Source organism: Epinephelus moara, chromosome 19 (genome assembly GCF_006386435.1).
Source record: "Epinephelus moara isolate mb chromosome 19, YSFRI_EMoa_1.0, whole genome shotgun sequence".
Taxonomy (NCBI): domain Eukaryota; kingdom Metazoa; phylum Chordata; class Actinopteri; order Perciformes; family Serranidae; genus Epinephelus; species Epinephelus moara.
Genome location: NC_065524.1, coordinates 16,497,584 through 16,511,955, shown reverse-complemented (window position 1 = coordinate 16,511,955; position 14,372 = coordinate 16,497,584). Strand labels below are relative to the sequence as shown.

At 42.5% G+C, this 14,372-nt stretch overlaps 2 protein-coding genes across 2 annotated transcripts in view; one reads left to right on the top strand and one right to left on the bottom strand.

The window, feature by feature from the left end:
- psap (prosaposin) lies at positions 1-12,319 on the top strand. The gene is made up of 14 exons (XM_050070485.1): positions 1-159; positions 5,444-5,577; positions 5,792-5,866; positions 6,196-6,321; positions 7,060-7,269; positions 7,357-7,500; positions 7,603-7,659; positions 8,720-8,905; positions 8,995-9,087; positions 9,204-9,387; positions 9,974-10,137; positions 10,220-10,300; positions 10,418-10,525; positions 11,518-12,319. Exons 1-14 carry the CDS (start codon positions 126-128, stop codon positions 11,551-11,553), a joined length of 1,632 nt encoding a protein of 543 aa, XP_049926442.1. The 5' UTR covers positions 1-125; the 3' UTR covers positions 11,554-12,319.
- Positions 11,952-14,372, bottom strand: part of slc29a3 (solute carrier family 29 member 3) — a 10,514-nt gene continuing 8,093 nt past the window's right edge. The window contains exon 7 of the mRNA XM_050070486.1: positions 11,952-13,829. Coding sequence (XP_049926443.1) covers positions 13,220-13,829 — 610 coding nt within the window. The 3' untranslated portion in view covers positions 11,952-13,219. The remainder of the gene's footprint in view (positions 13,830-14,372) is intronic.

Genomic DNA, 14,372 nt, shown 5'->3' with positions numbered 1-14,372 from the left:
ATGAGACACCATAAAGGCATCAACAAGCCTCACCGTCTGCATTGCAGTGCTCACCGCTCTACAGCCGATTTTCACCCTTCACTGAGACATATAAACAGTCAGACGAGCCGGAAAACAGCGGAGTCATGCTGCTCCTAACTCTGCTTTTCGTGACCTCAGGTAATATCAACACGTATGGGAATAAGATAATGCTGTTTTTGTACGTCGTCCATACCGTGGTGCACTTAAAGGCTTTGTGGTTGTGTAACGTTAACTAGCTAAAAGCGTTTCAACATGAAACGCGGAAGCGTCTCGTGCGGCATTTGCTGTGGTAAACAGTAACGTTAACGGTTACATATCGGCTAACGTGCCGGTTTAAACAGTGTTAACTTATAAACAGATATTATGTGTTTGTCCTAATTAAATTAATTTGCCAAATCTGCAAAGCAGTTCTGTTAAGTCATTTTTAATCGCTTGCCTTTGAGGTTTTAAGGCGTTATTGTTGGCCCGTGACAACTCGGCTAACATTAGCCTGCAAGCTAACGCTAGCTGGCTAGCTAGTTACATTTTGCCAGCAACATTAGCCTGTTATCTTTAATTATGATTTTGAACAGTACATGCTCTTGTAGATTATATAGGAATCATTAGCGTAAGGCTAGCTAAGGTACTTTAGCATCTAGCTAACACTTTTGAGATAATTTGCGTGTTGTTTATGTCGGTATAGGTAAATGTTTTCTCATTATGTTTCAAGGGCTGATCCGCCTCAATTTACATGCTTTAACTTGACATTGTTCTACATGTGGTGCTTTATTGACCCTTTGTCTGGTTGTATGGGGAAGTTCAGATAGGAGCGTCCAAACCGGCGACTTTCATTTCTGTTTTTTAGTTGAAGGTCAGTCCAAGTTTCGGTTTTTGTTCCTCACATTATTTTTAATTTAGTGGTACCAGTATGTGTCTTCATGTGTACTTGTGCCACTAATAGCCTAGCTAACGTATCTTCATATTCAGACAAACTGGGTCAATGAAACCAACACTTAGCTAAGTTACTGCTGCCATGAAGCAATGTATAACATACAGACGACAAGGCTATTTATACAGTTACATATTGTTGACTTGGCTTCATGGTATTTGAAGTATGGATCTGAAATGAATGTCCCAGCTTGTTTCTTATCAGAGCACAAGCTGTGGTTCCTTGCACTCTATGTGCAATATTGGTTTCTTTAAGTCGTGGTATTTGTGCTTTGTGTGTTTAGTGCTTATCACAAGGCTGACTCCTGGGTCAAAAAAGTTTTATGTAATGTCGTCTTTCCACTTCCACATTCTTCCATGTGCATGTAATAAGCTTAGGGCTCAATCATATCGTTCAACAAGTTTTATGTATGCATGTGTAACCTTGCACACTTAAACTGTCTCAAAGGCAACTTGCTGTTGTTGAACAATGTAATCTGAATCCTGTTCATAGCCTTTTGTGCTTGCTGTGTCATGTGATGTTGATTCACTCACATTATGATGAGTTTTCTGTTTCAGAATCACGGCCACAGAAAGTGAGTCAGATATAGGCCTGTACATGACATGACACTGTCTGTTTTTGCTGACTTCTCGTAAAACGAGTGTTGGCTGTCTAACAGATGACTTGTTTTTCTGTTGTGGATGGTCATATAAGGCCAATAGAAGTTTACAACACATTTTTATCTTGCTGTGTATTGCCTTGTTAGCTGTAAACAATTTACAGTGCACAACCTTATGTGCAGAGATGTCATCCATGTTGGAACAGTCTGTCTGCTTGAGAACAGCTTGTTATTTTGTCTGACTGCTCATGTGACTGTGGTGGAAAGTGGGAGTGTCCTGCCTGCACTGTAACTCTGTTGGTATGAATAATGAGCCAGAAGGGTCTCACAGTGGTGTAACTGGGTGATAAGAAGGTTTATCGGTGCAGCCTGGCCTTTTTTGCCAGCTCCTGGTTGTTATCACCAAAGGCTCCACCTTGAATTGGGCAGGACTTGCGTACTTGTTTATATTCTGAGTGAACTATTGGGTTTGAATCAATTAATATGTTAATCCAACAGCGCTTTAGTCATAATTCCAAATGTAGTTAGGGCTTAGTTGATTAATGAGAGATGTAGCGATGAACTGTTTCTCAAGCAGGGTTTGGGAGGGCAGTAGTGAAAGCAGGAAACGGTTCTACAAACTATTATGTTCTTTCCCACATCACTTTTTTCCACCTCAGTGAAATGGAGAACTGTAAACATTAACCCTTTTTTTTTGCCTTGGCCTAAAATATACTGTCACTAAGTGCATACCACCATTTCCCACTTTTGCAACTGTGGTACATATTTGAATAATGAATTTCCCTTAAGGTGTTTCCTCTTGGTCTGCTGCTCTCTGGCTGGTTGGTTTTGGCAAGTTGGTGGAGGGAAATTGTGCCAGATTTAGAGGCATCTTCTAATGCGACTTAATATTTTAGCTAATAGGATTTTTTACACAACTGGCAGTTATAAAACAGTTAGTGTTTACAGCTTCACAGAGCAAGCCCACTGATCTATCTTGGCCCTCAACAACAGGCTCAAGCAGGTGACTGAGGAGCACTTTTTTTTTATTGAAACGTCAAAATGAATCTTTCTGTATGAAACTGCAAAATCATAGCTGCCGTTGTGAAAGTCCTGATTGATCCCAACCATGCGGAGTCAGTTTCAATACATTTGGGATCTTCAGTGTCAACTTTAAGTTGTTGATGTGGTATCTCTGAGTCTAATAAAGTACTCAGAGATAAAAGTTTTAGTTCATTTAAATAAAGTAGGTTCTTTTAAAATAAAACTCTGCTTTTTGTCATCTGCAAAATATCTTAAACCGCATCTGACGAGCTTTAGGGTGGCCTTTTCTCCATAATGTTTTTCATTAAACCTGCTGGGCAGTGTCACTGCTTGTGATTTTTTTTTTTTTTTTTTTTTTAAATCCTCCTTTAATGGTTGGAGCAAATATGCCAGTTAGGGCTGGGCGATATGGCCTAAAAAAAATCTCCGATTTTTTCACAAAAAAATCCGATTCACGATTTAAATCGATTTTTTCCCCTCCCATTTATAAAAAAAAAATAAAAAAAAATTGCGGCCTGGTAGCACATACCTGGGGTCCAAAGCTTTCAGCATGTGAATAAACCCCAGCTTTTCCACGGTAGCCTATATATGGGCACCATATCTCTTGCAATATACATGGCGACTGCATCTGTGATTGCTTTCCACCGGACCCCTTTTTTTTATCATACGGCAGTGTTTCCCCTACCATTATATTGGACCACAACAGAAGTCATTTAAGGTTACCTTTCCTATAGAACAGGTATACCTTGTTCTTTTATTAAACAAACTAAATAGCCTTATGTTACAGGCTGAGCCTGATGTGTGTGGCTTGTGTGTGTGTGGAGTTGTGTATGTGTGTAGTTGATGTTGGAGGTATGAGACGTTAGTGCGCCGGGCGTGGTGTGTGACGTCAGACGGATGCGCCACAGGAAGAAAATAGGCTCGTTCGAGATGAACTGCGCCTCGCCTGAAAAGTAGACGAGAGCAGGCGGCCGCAGCGGGGGGCGGTGACAAAAAGCTGCGGTGAAGTCGGACAGTTTCCCGACAGTTTCCAGCAGCCTTCAGTCCGTGCAGGAAGTCACAGACACACTTACATCCTGTCTGGAATGATGTCAGTTCATTAAAAAAGTGATCAGACCCATATATCAGTTTGTTTTCACCATCAGTCACACAACATGTTTTCTGTTCACAGAATAAACCTTCAGATCAGACAAATACAATCTTAATCTCTAGAATTCAACAAAAATGAGTAGTTTATCTAAAACGTCATCTTGTTGAGTCGACGTCTAAACCAATCAGCTGTTAGATCAGGTGGGAGCCAGGCGGTGCAGTCGGTGGAGAGCAACTGCAGCGCCTGGCTCTAAAAACTGTGGCCGCCTCGCTCTCGCGGCTTTATCGACGTCCACTTTTGTAATACGTCAGAGCAAGTCGGGATGAAGTCGGACACAAAACTAACCGGCATGCATTGTGCGCCGATCGCCGGTGATCGAATCTGCGCAGAACTGGCTCATCTCGAACGAACCTAGTGAGGCATGTGCTCCGTTGTTTACATCGAGCGGCCACAGTGAAGGAGCCTACGCAGTTCTGCATGCTGTTTTTGAGTTATTTCCCTCTATGTAAACGTCAGACACTGATGAGAGAGGCTGTGCACCATCCCTGCAGTGCTGAAAATAAAGTGCCGTTCTTTAACGCAGACGAAGTCCCGTTGTTTATGTGTTGTTGCCACAACGAGCTAACACAAGCTAAAGGGGCTAATGGTCTTCGGAGGTCCCTTTACTACGGTTCGGGGGTCTGCCAGCTTGGCGTTGTTAACACATATTTATCTTATTTACACAACGGCATGTCATTTATGTCCCTACACGGTGCGCGTCTAAAATCCTCCTGCGCGTCTAAAATCCTCCTCTGCTCTCTGTGTCGCGCACGGCGGAGTTCGGCCCTGATGCGCACGCGCACACACACACACACACACACACACACACACTCACAGACACAGGTGAGCACACAAAAGCGCTGAAGAACTCGTTCGCTTTCTTGAGAACGAGTTCTTCAGCGCTCGCTGCCATGTTGTTTGTGTATCAAGCGCGCGGGGGGGATGGGTGAGCCCACTCTGAACTACGGCAGCCCAGTGTGGAGCGACGGTGGCGGGTTTTAAATAGAAACTCGATTTTCATTAAAACAAATCGGCCTAAACTACAAATTCGAATTAATCGATTTATCGCCCAGCCCTAATGCCAGTCTTGAATTTCCTCATAGCATGATCACCAGGGAGATTAAGCAAAAGGTGTGGCAGACTAGACTAAACTGCATTTTCTTAGGAGAGAACTGTGTCTAGATCGGTGGTTCTCAACTTTATCATGTCAAGTATCTCTAAATCAATACATATTACGGCACGCACCCCAGATCCGTCAGATGTGATTTAGACCAGAATCTTATAGTTGTCAACTACAGTTAAGGAAATAACTGTGGAGGAAGTGAAACCTTTGATTGGGCTGGTCACTTTATGACTCTTGCTCACATTGGGCTTACTTCTATGGTGAATTAAATTGTAGAAAATTATCTTCCCCATTTTCTTTCCCCCTTTTTATGTGGACCCCCTGGAACTCCCTCAAGGACCCCTGGGGATGGCCAGACCCCTGGTTGAGAACCACTGGTCTAGATAACTTAACTTAAACTGTCTACTGTAGAAAGCTAGAGAGCAGGAAAAAACCCAAACCAATAGGTGCAGTGCCTCCTAAAGGAATAAACGAAACATTTAATCTGCAGATTTAAAGACTGTTTCTGCTTGTGTCTTATTTTCCTCTTCAAACAGCAATAACATATCCAGGGATACAGTTTTTGTCATGTGTGTCCTTTCTCAAAAAGGTATGACATTGGACTTTTTGTTTATTTTGCAGCTGTCGCGACCCCTCTGCTGGGCACTGAGCAGTGTGCTCGTGGACCCCCCTACTGGTGTCAGAATGTAAAGACGGCGTCTCTGTGTGGAGCTGTGACTCACTGCCAGCAGAATGTCTGGAACAAACCCCAGATGGTGAGACTCATTTGCATTTCTGTTTCTATGACAGTGACAAGTGCCGTTCATATTCTGTTTGTTCAGAAAAATTTTATTAAAATGCATCGTTAGCAGAAGGCACATGCTCATCCTTATTAAACTTCTGTGCATTTCTTTTTTGTGTTCAAGATATTCTGAACACTTGGAAATCAGTGGGACATTTTTATTCACACAGCCAATTGTTCTGTTTCAGAAATCAGTGCCATGTGACCTGTGTAAAGAGGTGTTGACTGTGGTGGAGCAGCTACTGAAGGACAATGACACTGAGGTAAGATTAAAACATTGCAAATTCGCAACTGATGCGACCACGTACACGAATGCATTCCCTCAGTTGCGACACCAATTGCAGTGAACACAATTGCACATCTTCACGTACACACACACCTACACTTACCTACCTTACCTCAGTGCCAAATTTTTAGCATCCTTGGGTGGCTAAACTTTTCTGGGAGGACCAACCCAACAGAGCAAGCTATAGAGCTGCTGATCACAGCCAAAATTTCCCTTTGTGTTCAGATAAACAAATATGTTGTCTTCAACTATACCAAGAATTTAACGCTCCTTTTGTAAGACGTCTGGGTATTTGTCTGATTGCAGGCTGAGGTTCTTGGCTACCTGGAGAAGGCCTGCCAGCTCATCCCTGATCAAGGTCTGACCGCAGAGTGCAAGGAGATCGTGGATAACTACTATCCCATCCTCATGGGAATCATTAAAGGAGAACTGGTGAGCACTGTCCTCCTGTTTGTCTCAATCTCAGCATATTTTCAGTTTGAATATGGATCAGAAACCTGTGGTTTAAGCCCAGGGTTGCAACATTTAACCAAAAAATGTAGTTTAGGCACACCACAAGTTCACATTTTAATGGTGCCTTTATGGGGTTTACATTTAAACCTTTAATGAGATGCTTTCAAATAAAACATGTTTTGCCAGCAATCTTATTGAAACATTTTGGAGATTTGGTTTCTGATCAGTTTATCATTTGGCTTCATCTAAGACTCTGAATGGTTTATCTGCCCCTCAGTGTCAAAATGGAAAAGAGAAGTGTCTGTGAGCAAAGTGCAGGGAGCAGAATAAGGGCTATTGATGGGGAAGTGAGTCCAAGTCTAAATGGGAACAGAGTCATCATTGTGTAATACTAAACCTCATGACCGGGAGCTTTTGATGTCGTTTCTTTGTTTCAACTCTCACCTGCTACAACCGCTTTTGAGAATAGAAGAGACATTTTATTAGATCCTGTAAAAACGGAACATGACCTCTCAAGATAGTGTGACCAGGTTTAATTTCCTTTAAACCATGTGTGTCATCCATACTTGAAAGCTAGGGGTTATTTTTAAGTATTTTACCTGTGCTTACAGCTAACCTATACACAAGACTTTTGAAATAAAGCACTCAGCTACAAAGTGGCTATAAATATGTGCCTAGTTTTTTAAATAACTTCAAAGTTGTTGTTTTTTTTTTTAGGAGGATCCCGGTGTGGTGTGTGCAGCCATGGGGCTGTGTCAGTCTCAGCAGGTAGCCCTGGCTAAGGTTCAGGCCCAGGAGCAGCTTGTGTCCAATGAAATCCCTCAGGTGGACCTTGCCCAGAAAGTGTCTCCCTTCCTCCTCAATGTGCCCCAACTCCTCTATCCTCAGGCTAGCTCCAAGCAGGAGGCCCCGAAACAAGAGAAGCAGGTATCTTGTTAAACTCCCGTCAGTGTTTATAACATGTTGTTGATGAGTATTGTCTTTATTTGACCTTGAATCTTGACTTCCTCATAGACAAATGAAGACGTGTGCCAGGACTGCATCAAGTTCCTGACTGATGCTCAGGTGGAAGCCAAGAGAAACACCTCATTTATTGACTCTCTCATTGAGAATATTGAGAACCAGTGTGACCTGTTGGGACCAGGCTTGTCTGAAATGGTAAGAGACCTACGGGAGTGGAGGAAGTTTGACTAAGTGCATATTTTTCTTTGTCAACAAAAAGTGCTGTATGTGTATATATGTATTTTTCCCTCATTGCAGTGCAAGCAGTATGTTGGCCAGTACGGTGAACTGGTTGTGCAGCAGCTCATGTCCATGGTGAGTGTTCACCCTCCCTCTTCATGTGCCTCAGTGATTTAAAAAGTAGTTCAGTAAAACCTTTTTGTGTTTGTATATTTAAGCCACATTGTAACATAAATGGTCATTATCCTCTAATAATCAATGGCGAGCATAATCATCAAAACTAATGAGTCTGATCATTTGTATGTTTTGGTAGTGCTAAGCTCATATTCAGTCTTGCAGCACTACCTGGCCTGCTGCCCTCAGTTTATTCACATCTTTAAATCGCTTTCTGTCTTTCTTTTAATTTATTTTTCTTGTCTTTTTTTTTTTTTTTTGTTCTTGCCCTGTATTCCATCTTTACGTTTCTCCCCTCCATTCATGTTGTCCTGCTCTGTTTTCTCCTGCTCTGGGTTTTGTGTGCTGCTCCCCAGGAACAGGTAGGTCTATCTGTGTTCAGCTTGTAGCTTCCTAACCCCTTAGCTCTCACTTCTTGTGCTGTCCACTCCTGGCACTGCACACCTAACCCTGCTGGGATGCATGTAAATGATAATCTAATCAAAACTGAGATTACATTACTTAACCTGAATACTCTGCTTGTGTGGCTGATGAGTTGACACCTAAATGGCTGTTGTAATACTGCAGTGAGGGGCCACATCAGGATTCTCTCCTGTTTCTTCACATCAAATGAGCATACAGTGCTGTCATATTTAAAGTATGCACAGATGCACTGGTCTTTACTAACCCTGAAGTAGCCTTATCCCAAAAAAAAGTACCACCTTTATTGTACTTCGTAAGGCGTTTCAACATTGGCTGATGTTGATGGATGCCTGTGAGCTAGAGAAGTAAACATTTTTTTGTCAGTATGGGTCTGCATTGCTGTGTGTTTGGTACCAGTAAAAGAAAGCTGTGTTAGGTGTCTTTTTTTTTTTTTTTTTTTTTTTGTAGCATAGAAACTTCTGCATATTGCATGGGTGGTAATGTAGTGGAATGATACGCAGATTACAGACACATGGTTTATGTTAACAGCATGCAATATGGCACTGTGTGTAGACCATCAGCTGTGTATCCAAAATGAACTGTCTGTTTCCTCTCTCAGCAACCCAAGGACATCTGTGCCCACGCTGGCTTCTGTACTGAAATGAAGAAGTCCATTCCCATGCTGAAACTGCAGGCTGCCATGACTGTACCTGCTGCCAAGGCTATCCCCGCTGCCAAGGCTGTACCTGCTCTCAAGCTTTTCCCTGCCACCAAGGTCGAGTCTGTCGCTGCTAAGTCTGCTAAGGTAAGTCATAGCGGGCACCTGACTTCTGACTTTTATCAGCACTGTTTTCTTTGTACATGCACATAAGACATTGCCTCTTTGTGTTTCAGCCCATGGTGCGTGTCCGAGATTCCCCAAAGTGTGCCATTTGTGAGTTTGTGATGAAACAGTTGGAGGCTATGTTGGAGGATCAGAAAACAGAGGTGGGATGTGTGCTTCTTGATGTTTCCAAGTAAAAATAAACTCTGCAAAACTGCTGCCAACACACTTACTTTGACACAACTCTAGTTTTTAGCTAATTCATTTGTCTCTGTCGCAGGAGGAGGTGGTTCAAGCTGTGGAGAAGGTGTGCACATATCTGCCCTCTTCTCTGAGTGCCCAGTGTAAGGACCTGGTTGAGACTTACGGCCAGGCCATTATTGAGCTGCTGGTGCAGCAGGCTGACCCCAAGACTGTCTGCACAGTGTTGGCACTCTGCAATGACGCCAGCCGCGCCTATGTCCGTAAGTTCACCCTTCAGAGCACACTAAATGCAAATGTTCACTCTGGTGGCGACAGATGTTTTGCACGTCATATTAGGAATGTTACGAATTTACAGTTTCATTTGATGATAACACTGGAGGCACAAGAACAAGATTACAAAGTGAATGATTGTGAACATTTGTAGTAAAATTATGTCGATGACGTAGAAATGATTGGTTCAAACTGCAGAAAACACAGGATATGTTGTTGAATTGTTTATTTCTCTATGAAGAATATTAACCATAACCCTATTAGAGGGAGTCTTTACCAGAATCTTGCAACATAATGTGCTCCATTGTAACTGTAACCACAGTTAATGTTTTGCTGCTAAGTTAAGCTATTTTTTTTTCAGTTTTGTCCAGTGTCGTACTGCTTATTTTCAGTGTTTAGCCGGCCTTATTATAAGCAGGCCATGTCGTATGTGTGAACTCTAAAATCAACCTTTAAAAAAATAATTTGCTCTTTTAAGGTGAGAGGTCTTATTGTATTGTCTTGTTTTATTTGCCTCTGTGAAGCCAAAGGTGTTTTCCATATTTGTGTAATAAAGTGCTGTCTAATTCTTCCTAGCTGCGCTCGACCAGGCTCGCTTTAAGGCTGGCGACTTCTGCGAGGTGTGCAAGATGGCAGTCCGTTACATGGATGGTATTCTGGAGAAGAACGCAACAGAGGAAGAGATTGAGGAGGCTGTGAGGAAAGTATGCAGCTTCCTGCCCGACTCCTTGCAGAGCGAGGTGAGAAGTTGTAGTTTGATCTCCTTACCCTGTGTAACTTTTAATAAGCCTTGTATTAACCCCTGTGTGTCTGTGTCAACAGTGTGACCAGATGATTCAACAATATGAACCAGTGCTTATCGAGCTGCTTCTCCAGATGCTCGACCCAGACTTCGTGTGCATGGTAATTGATTGTGCCACTTATTTTTGTTTATAAATTGTTGGTAGTGAACAGTAAGTGGGATATTTGGCTTGCACTAGCCCAGTCTAGTATCTGAGTTGTGTGTTTTGTGTGCAACAGAAATTGGGAGCCTGTCCCGAAGCTGTGCGCAGGCTGCTCGGAACAGAGCAGTGCATCTGGGGACCTACATACTGGTGTAAGAACATGCTGACAGCAACCCAGTGTGATGTGAGTAGTTCCGTCATTTTCACTTTCAAACATGTATTCTGGTAATGAAATGTAAATGTTATATAAAAGGTATAAATCTTTTTAAAGGAATACTTCACCCACAAAATGCTAATTCATATACAAGTTACTCTCCCAGTGTTACCCTGAGATGAACACTTTCTTTTTCTCACATGCCTCCACAGTGAACGAAGAATAAAAAGAGGGGGGAAAAAATCTTGATGAATTTAAGTAATCTATTTTATCAAGTTGCTGTGAGCTGTAAATTCAGCACTTAAGGCGATAGCAGAAGATAACGTTATCTCAGAGCCTGACCGGGCAAAGCCTCTCTTCCTCCACGCTGCTGCCTCAATCCCACTCAGACCTACCCTGGGTCTGGGTGCCTGAACTGGAGATCAGCGTGAAAGCAAGGACTGCTAACTCTGTAGCTAAATCTGGAGACCGAAACTTCCCCAGAACCACACTTGCTGACAAAACCAAAAAAAAAAAGCTGCCTTACTTGAAGACTTTCAGGGGGCTGCCCCAAGCTCTCAAACAAATCTTGCAGTGTAATTCAAGTCTCATTTATCCAGTCGTATGCTCAGTACTTCCTAAACACTATTTAACAGTTCTGCAACACAGTCTTGCATACTACAGACATGTAGCATGTGTTGGCAATTCAAAAAATGCAAGCAGAGTTCAAACGTGTGTGCCTGCCCCGCCGCGCTATGCGTATGCCTGAGTGTTTTGTGAATTCTTTATTTACCGTGGAGGCATGCAAGAAAAGTTTCCATCACAAATTCAGGGTAATGCGGCGTGAGTTAATTGATATACAAATGGTTATCTTGTGGGTGAAGTATTCCTGAAAGGCTATGACACAGTAATTAATGCATAGTTGATAACCCTTAACCGTATTGTACATCACAACTGATCCCTTAAACCTGATTAGGTAAACTCTTTATTTGATACAGGTTTGCTTTGACAGACCCGTCTAACCACTTGTTTCTGTCTTTCAGGCCGTGGCTCACTGCAGACGCCACGTGTGGGTATAGAGGAAGAGGAAGCGCCAACTGATCTGTAGGGAATTCAAACAAATACTGTAGTGCTGCTTCCAACTTTTAATTTTTGTCCCATTTTCCTTTTTTAATGGACTCAAATGACTTAAATGCAGTTTGTGTAAATTAACATTGATATTTTGAATGATGTCATGGTGGAAAGGGACTGGACTTATTTTTTTTCTGGGGGGTGGGGCAGGGGAGGAGTAATGAGGTGTATAGCGGCCTACAGCTCAGTCTGTTAGCGCTTCACTGAGCAGATGTCACGAAGCGTCACTGTTGGGCTTTACTTAGCTTTGTTGCTAGTTGGGTGTGGTGTATGTAAGAACACAAATTAAAATTTCACATGTTGTACAGTGTTGACAGCATCAGACAGCTGCTGTTGAGTCTTCAGACCCCCCCCCCCCCCCTGCACCTGTATTTGACTCCTCCTCCCCGGAGGAACTGATTGCAAACAGGAGAGACCGCTCAGTGTGTTACGATTGGCTGCCATTACTTTTAGCAGTATGTCTGATCCTTATATTGCCTTTATATTTTGTAGAGAGAAAATGTGTGTTCTTGTTTTAAGGAGCTGATATGGAGGTAATTGGTTTCAGAGTGTACCTCCCACTCACCTCCCATTGTTTGTGCTCTTCCTACTGTTTGTAAATCACTGTTTCTAACGTACAAAGAGCATCTTGAATTCGATCGTTGTCTGCCTCGATCCCAGCGCCAACTGTCAGTTGGTCTGTAAATTTTTAACAATTAAAGTGATCCCAATCCACCTGGTTTATTTTGTTCCTTCTGTTGTAAACTGAATTTAGGTCAGTATTCTTATCAAGCTTGCCTCCTTGTTTATTACAGGGTGTTCATTTCTGCTACAAGGAAACCGAGTTTTGTACAACCTCAGCAGTCAGTCATGTTCGTGTCATTTAAAGAACTCCTATCGATAGTATGCTTAAAATATTTCAACTATTACAGGTTCTAAAACTGCAGCTTAAGTGCACATTTAAGAATGATGACCAAGACCTCATTTGTTACTGTAAATGTTCAGTTTATAAAGTTGTATCAAGTAGTTACAGGGCAGACATGAATAACCACATGTTGAATGACAATCAGCCATGTTTTGAGCTGTATCCGTCACAAAAATGTGGTGCTTCTTTACCATCTATACGTTTTTTTTTTATTACAGTTGAACTAAACTAATATTGAACACCTACTGCATAACAATGCACATAGTACCACAAAAGTTCACCCCTAAGCTGCGTTTCCACCTAACCTTTTTGGTATCTTACCCTGGAACCTAATACATTTGTGCAAAATGTGTGTTTTGCAGTATGAAAAACAAAAGAACTTGTCCAGTGGTGTGTCCCTTATGGACTGCACTGATATCTATTGTTGCTAAGAGAGCCATTTCCTGATATTATATATGTAGAGATCAAGTCTTGGCAGGTACAACCACATCAGTGTAAACATAACACACATCAATGTGAGGTATGAAGTAGTCAAAGGCTTTTTGGTTAAGAGCAGAGATGAGAAGCTTATCAGCACTTTCCCTCATGCAGACAGCTGGCTGTACTGGTGTACGTCGCATCATAGTTCTGAGGTTCTGGTATTCTTCAGACTCGACTGTATAGTGCAACTATACCACAGTGAATGGATGGGCTATTTTATAACAGCCTTGTCAAATGCAGTGCACAATAAGCACAGAGAAAGCAGATCCTACAGCCAGTCCCAGAGTGAGGAAGAAGGACATGACCACTCCTGTGGCCTCTGCCAGCTCTCGAGGTACCACCTTAGGGCCATAGATCATCGGCAGAGTGCCGAGGTAGCCGTTAGTGAGGCCTAGCAGGCAGTTAAAGACCACAGGGTACACGTCATGGGCGAATAGCACAGTGTGGAGGTGGTCCCTCGGCTGGAAGTTGCAAAACATGAGAAGTGGCACCATGACGGAGCGACACACCACCAGCACAGGGAGGACTCGGCTGGTGGGGCCGGGGACCTGCAGCCAGGCTGTGGCCTGCCTGCCACAGAAGTCTGCTACGTTGTACAGGAGGAAACTGGTGAGGGGCACAAAGTAAGTGGTTGTCCAGGGGCTGCCGCTGGCTTTGTTGACAGATTGGATCCCTGAAGATACCGCAGGGAACACCATGATGGAGATGAAGAAGACGTAGAAGACACTCAGGCCCAGCACCCATGTCTTCTTGAGGATAGGCTGCAGAGGTGGGACGGAGACTCTGCTCCCTGTGCCTGCTGCTGCTCCTCCGTCACCCGTTGCTGCCAGCATGTAGTGTCTACAGAGAGGAGAAACAGAATGCAGCACATTTTAAAGCAGTTATCCCAACACTGCCTTAATGCTGTCTTCAAGGCCACATTAACCTTTGAAATTGCTTTAAATGTCATCAGTCCATCTGTGTGAAATGCAACATTAAAAAAAGATTAAGACTGGAATATTTATTTGTTTGTTTATGCACCAAACTGAATCAAACAGTGACTGAACAGGTAAGTTTACAATATTTATAATAATATATTTAACCCCACGTGTGGGATTTTAACATTTGGATTTTGGATTTTAACACAACTTTGACAACATCTGGTGGCAGTCTGAGGAATGACACTGGCAGATAATGCACACTGCTGAATCTGAATCTAATCTACAGTAGAGTGTCCAGATTCAAATGAAAGTAAATTTTACAAGACAATAAAAGGTGTTGTTGTCTCCTGTATCTATACATTAAAATAAAGGTTACAGGTAATATAGGCCGAGGGAATAATCAAAATATAATTTGCAATTTAAAATTTCAAATTTTATGACATACTATACTATGCCTTTTTTT

Bases quoted from the DNA above. Each gene is read 5' to 3' on its own strand.
- psap (XM_050070485.1), top strand. From the start codon at position 126: ATGCTGCTCCTAACTCTGCTTTTCGTGACCTCAG. The intron at 6,322-7,059 runs GTGAGCACTGTC...TTTTTTTTTTAG, and splicing joins GAATCATTAAAGGAGAACTG to GAGGATCCCGGTGTGGTGTG. The intron at 8,906-8,994 runs GTAAGTCATAGC...TTTGTGTTTCAG, and splicing joins TCGCTGCTAAGTCTGCTAAG to CCCATGGTGCGTGTCCGAGA.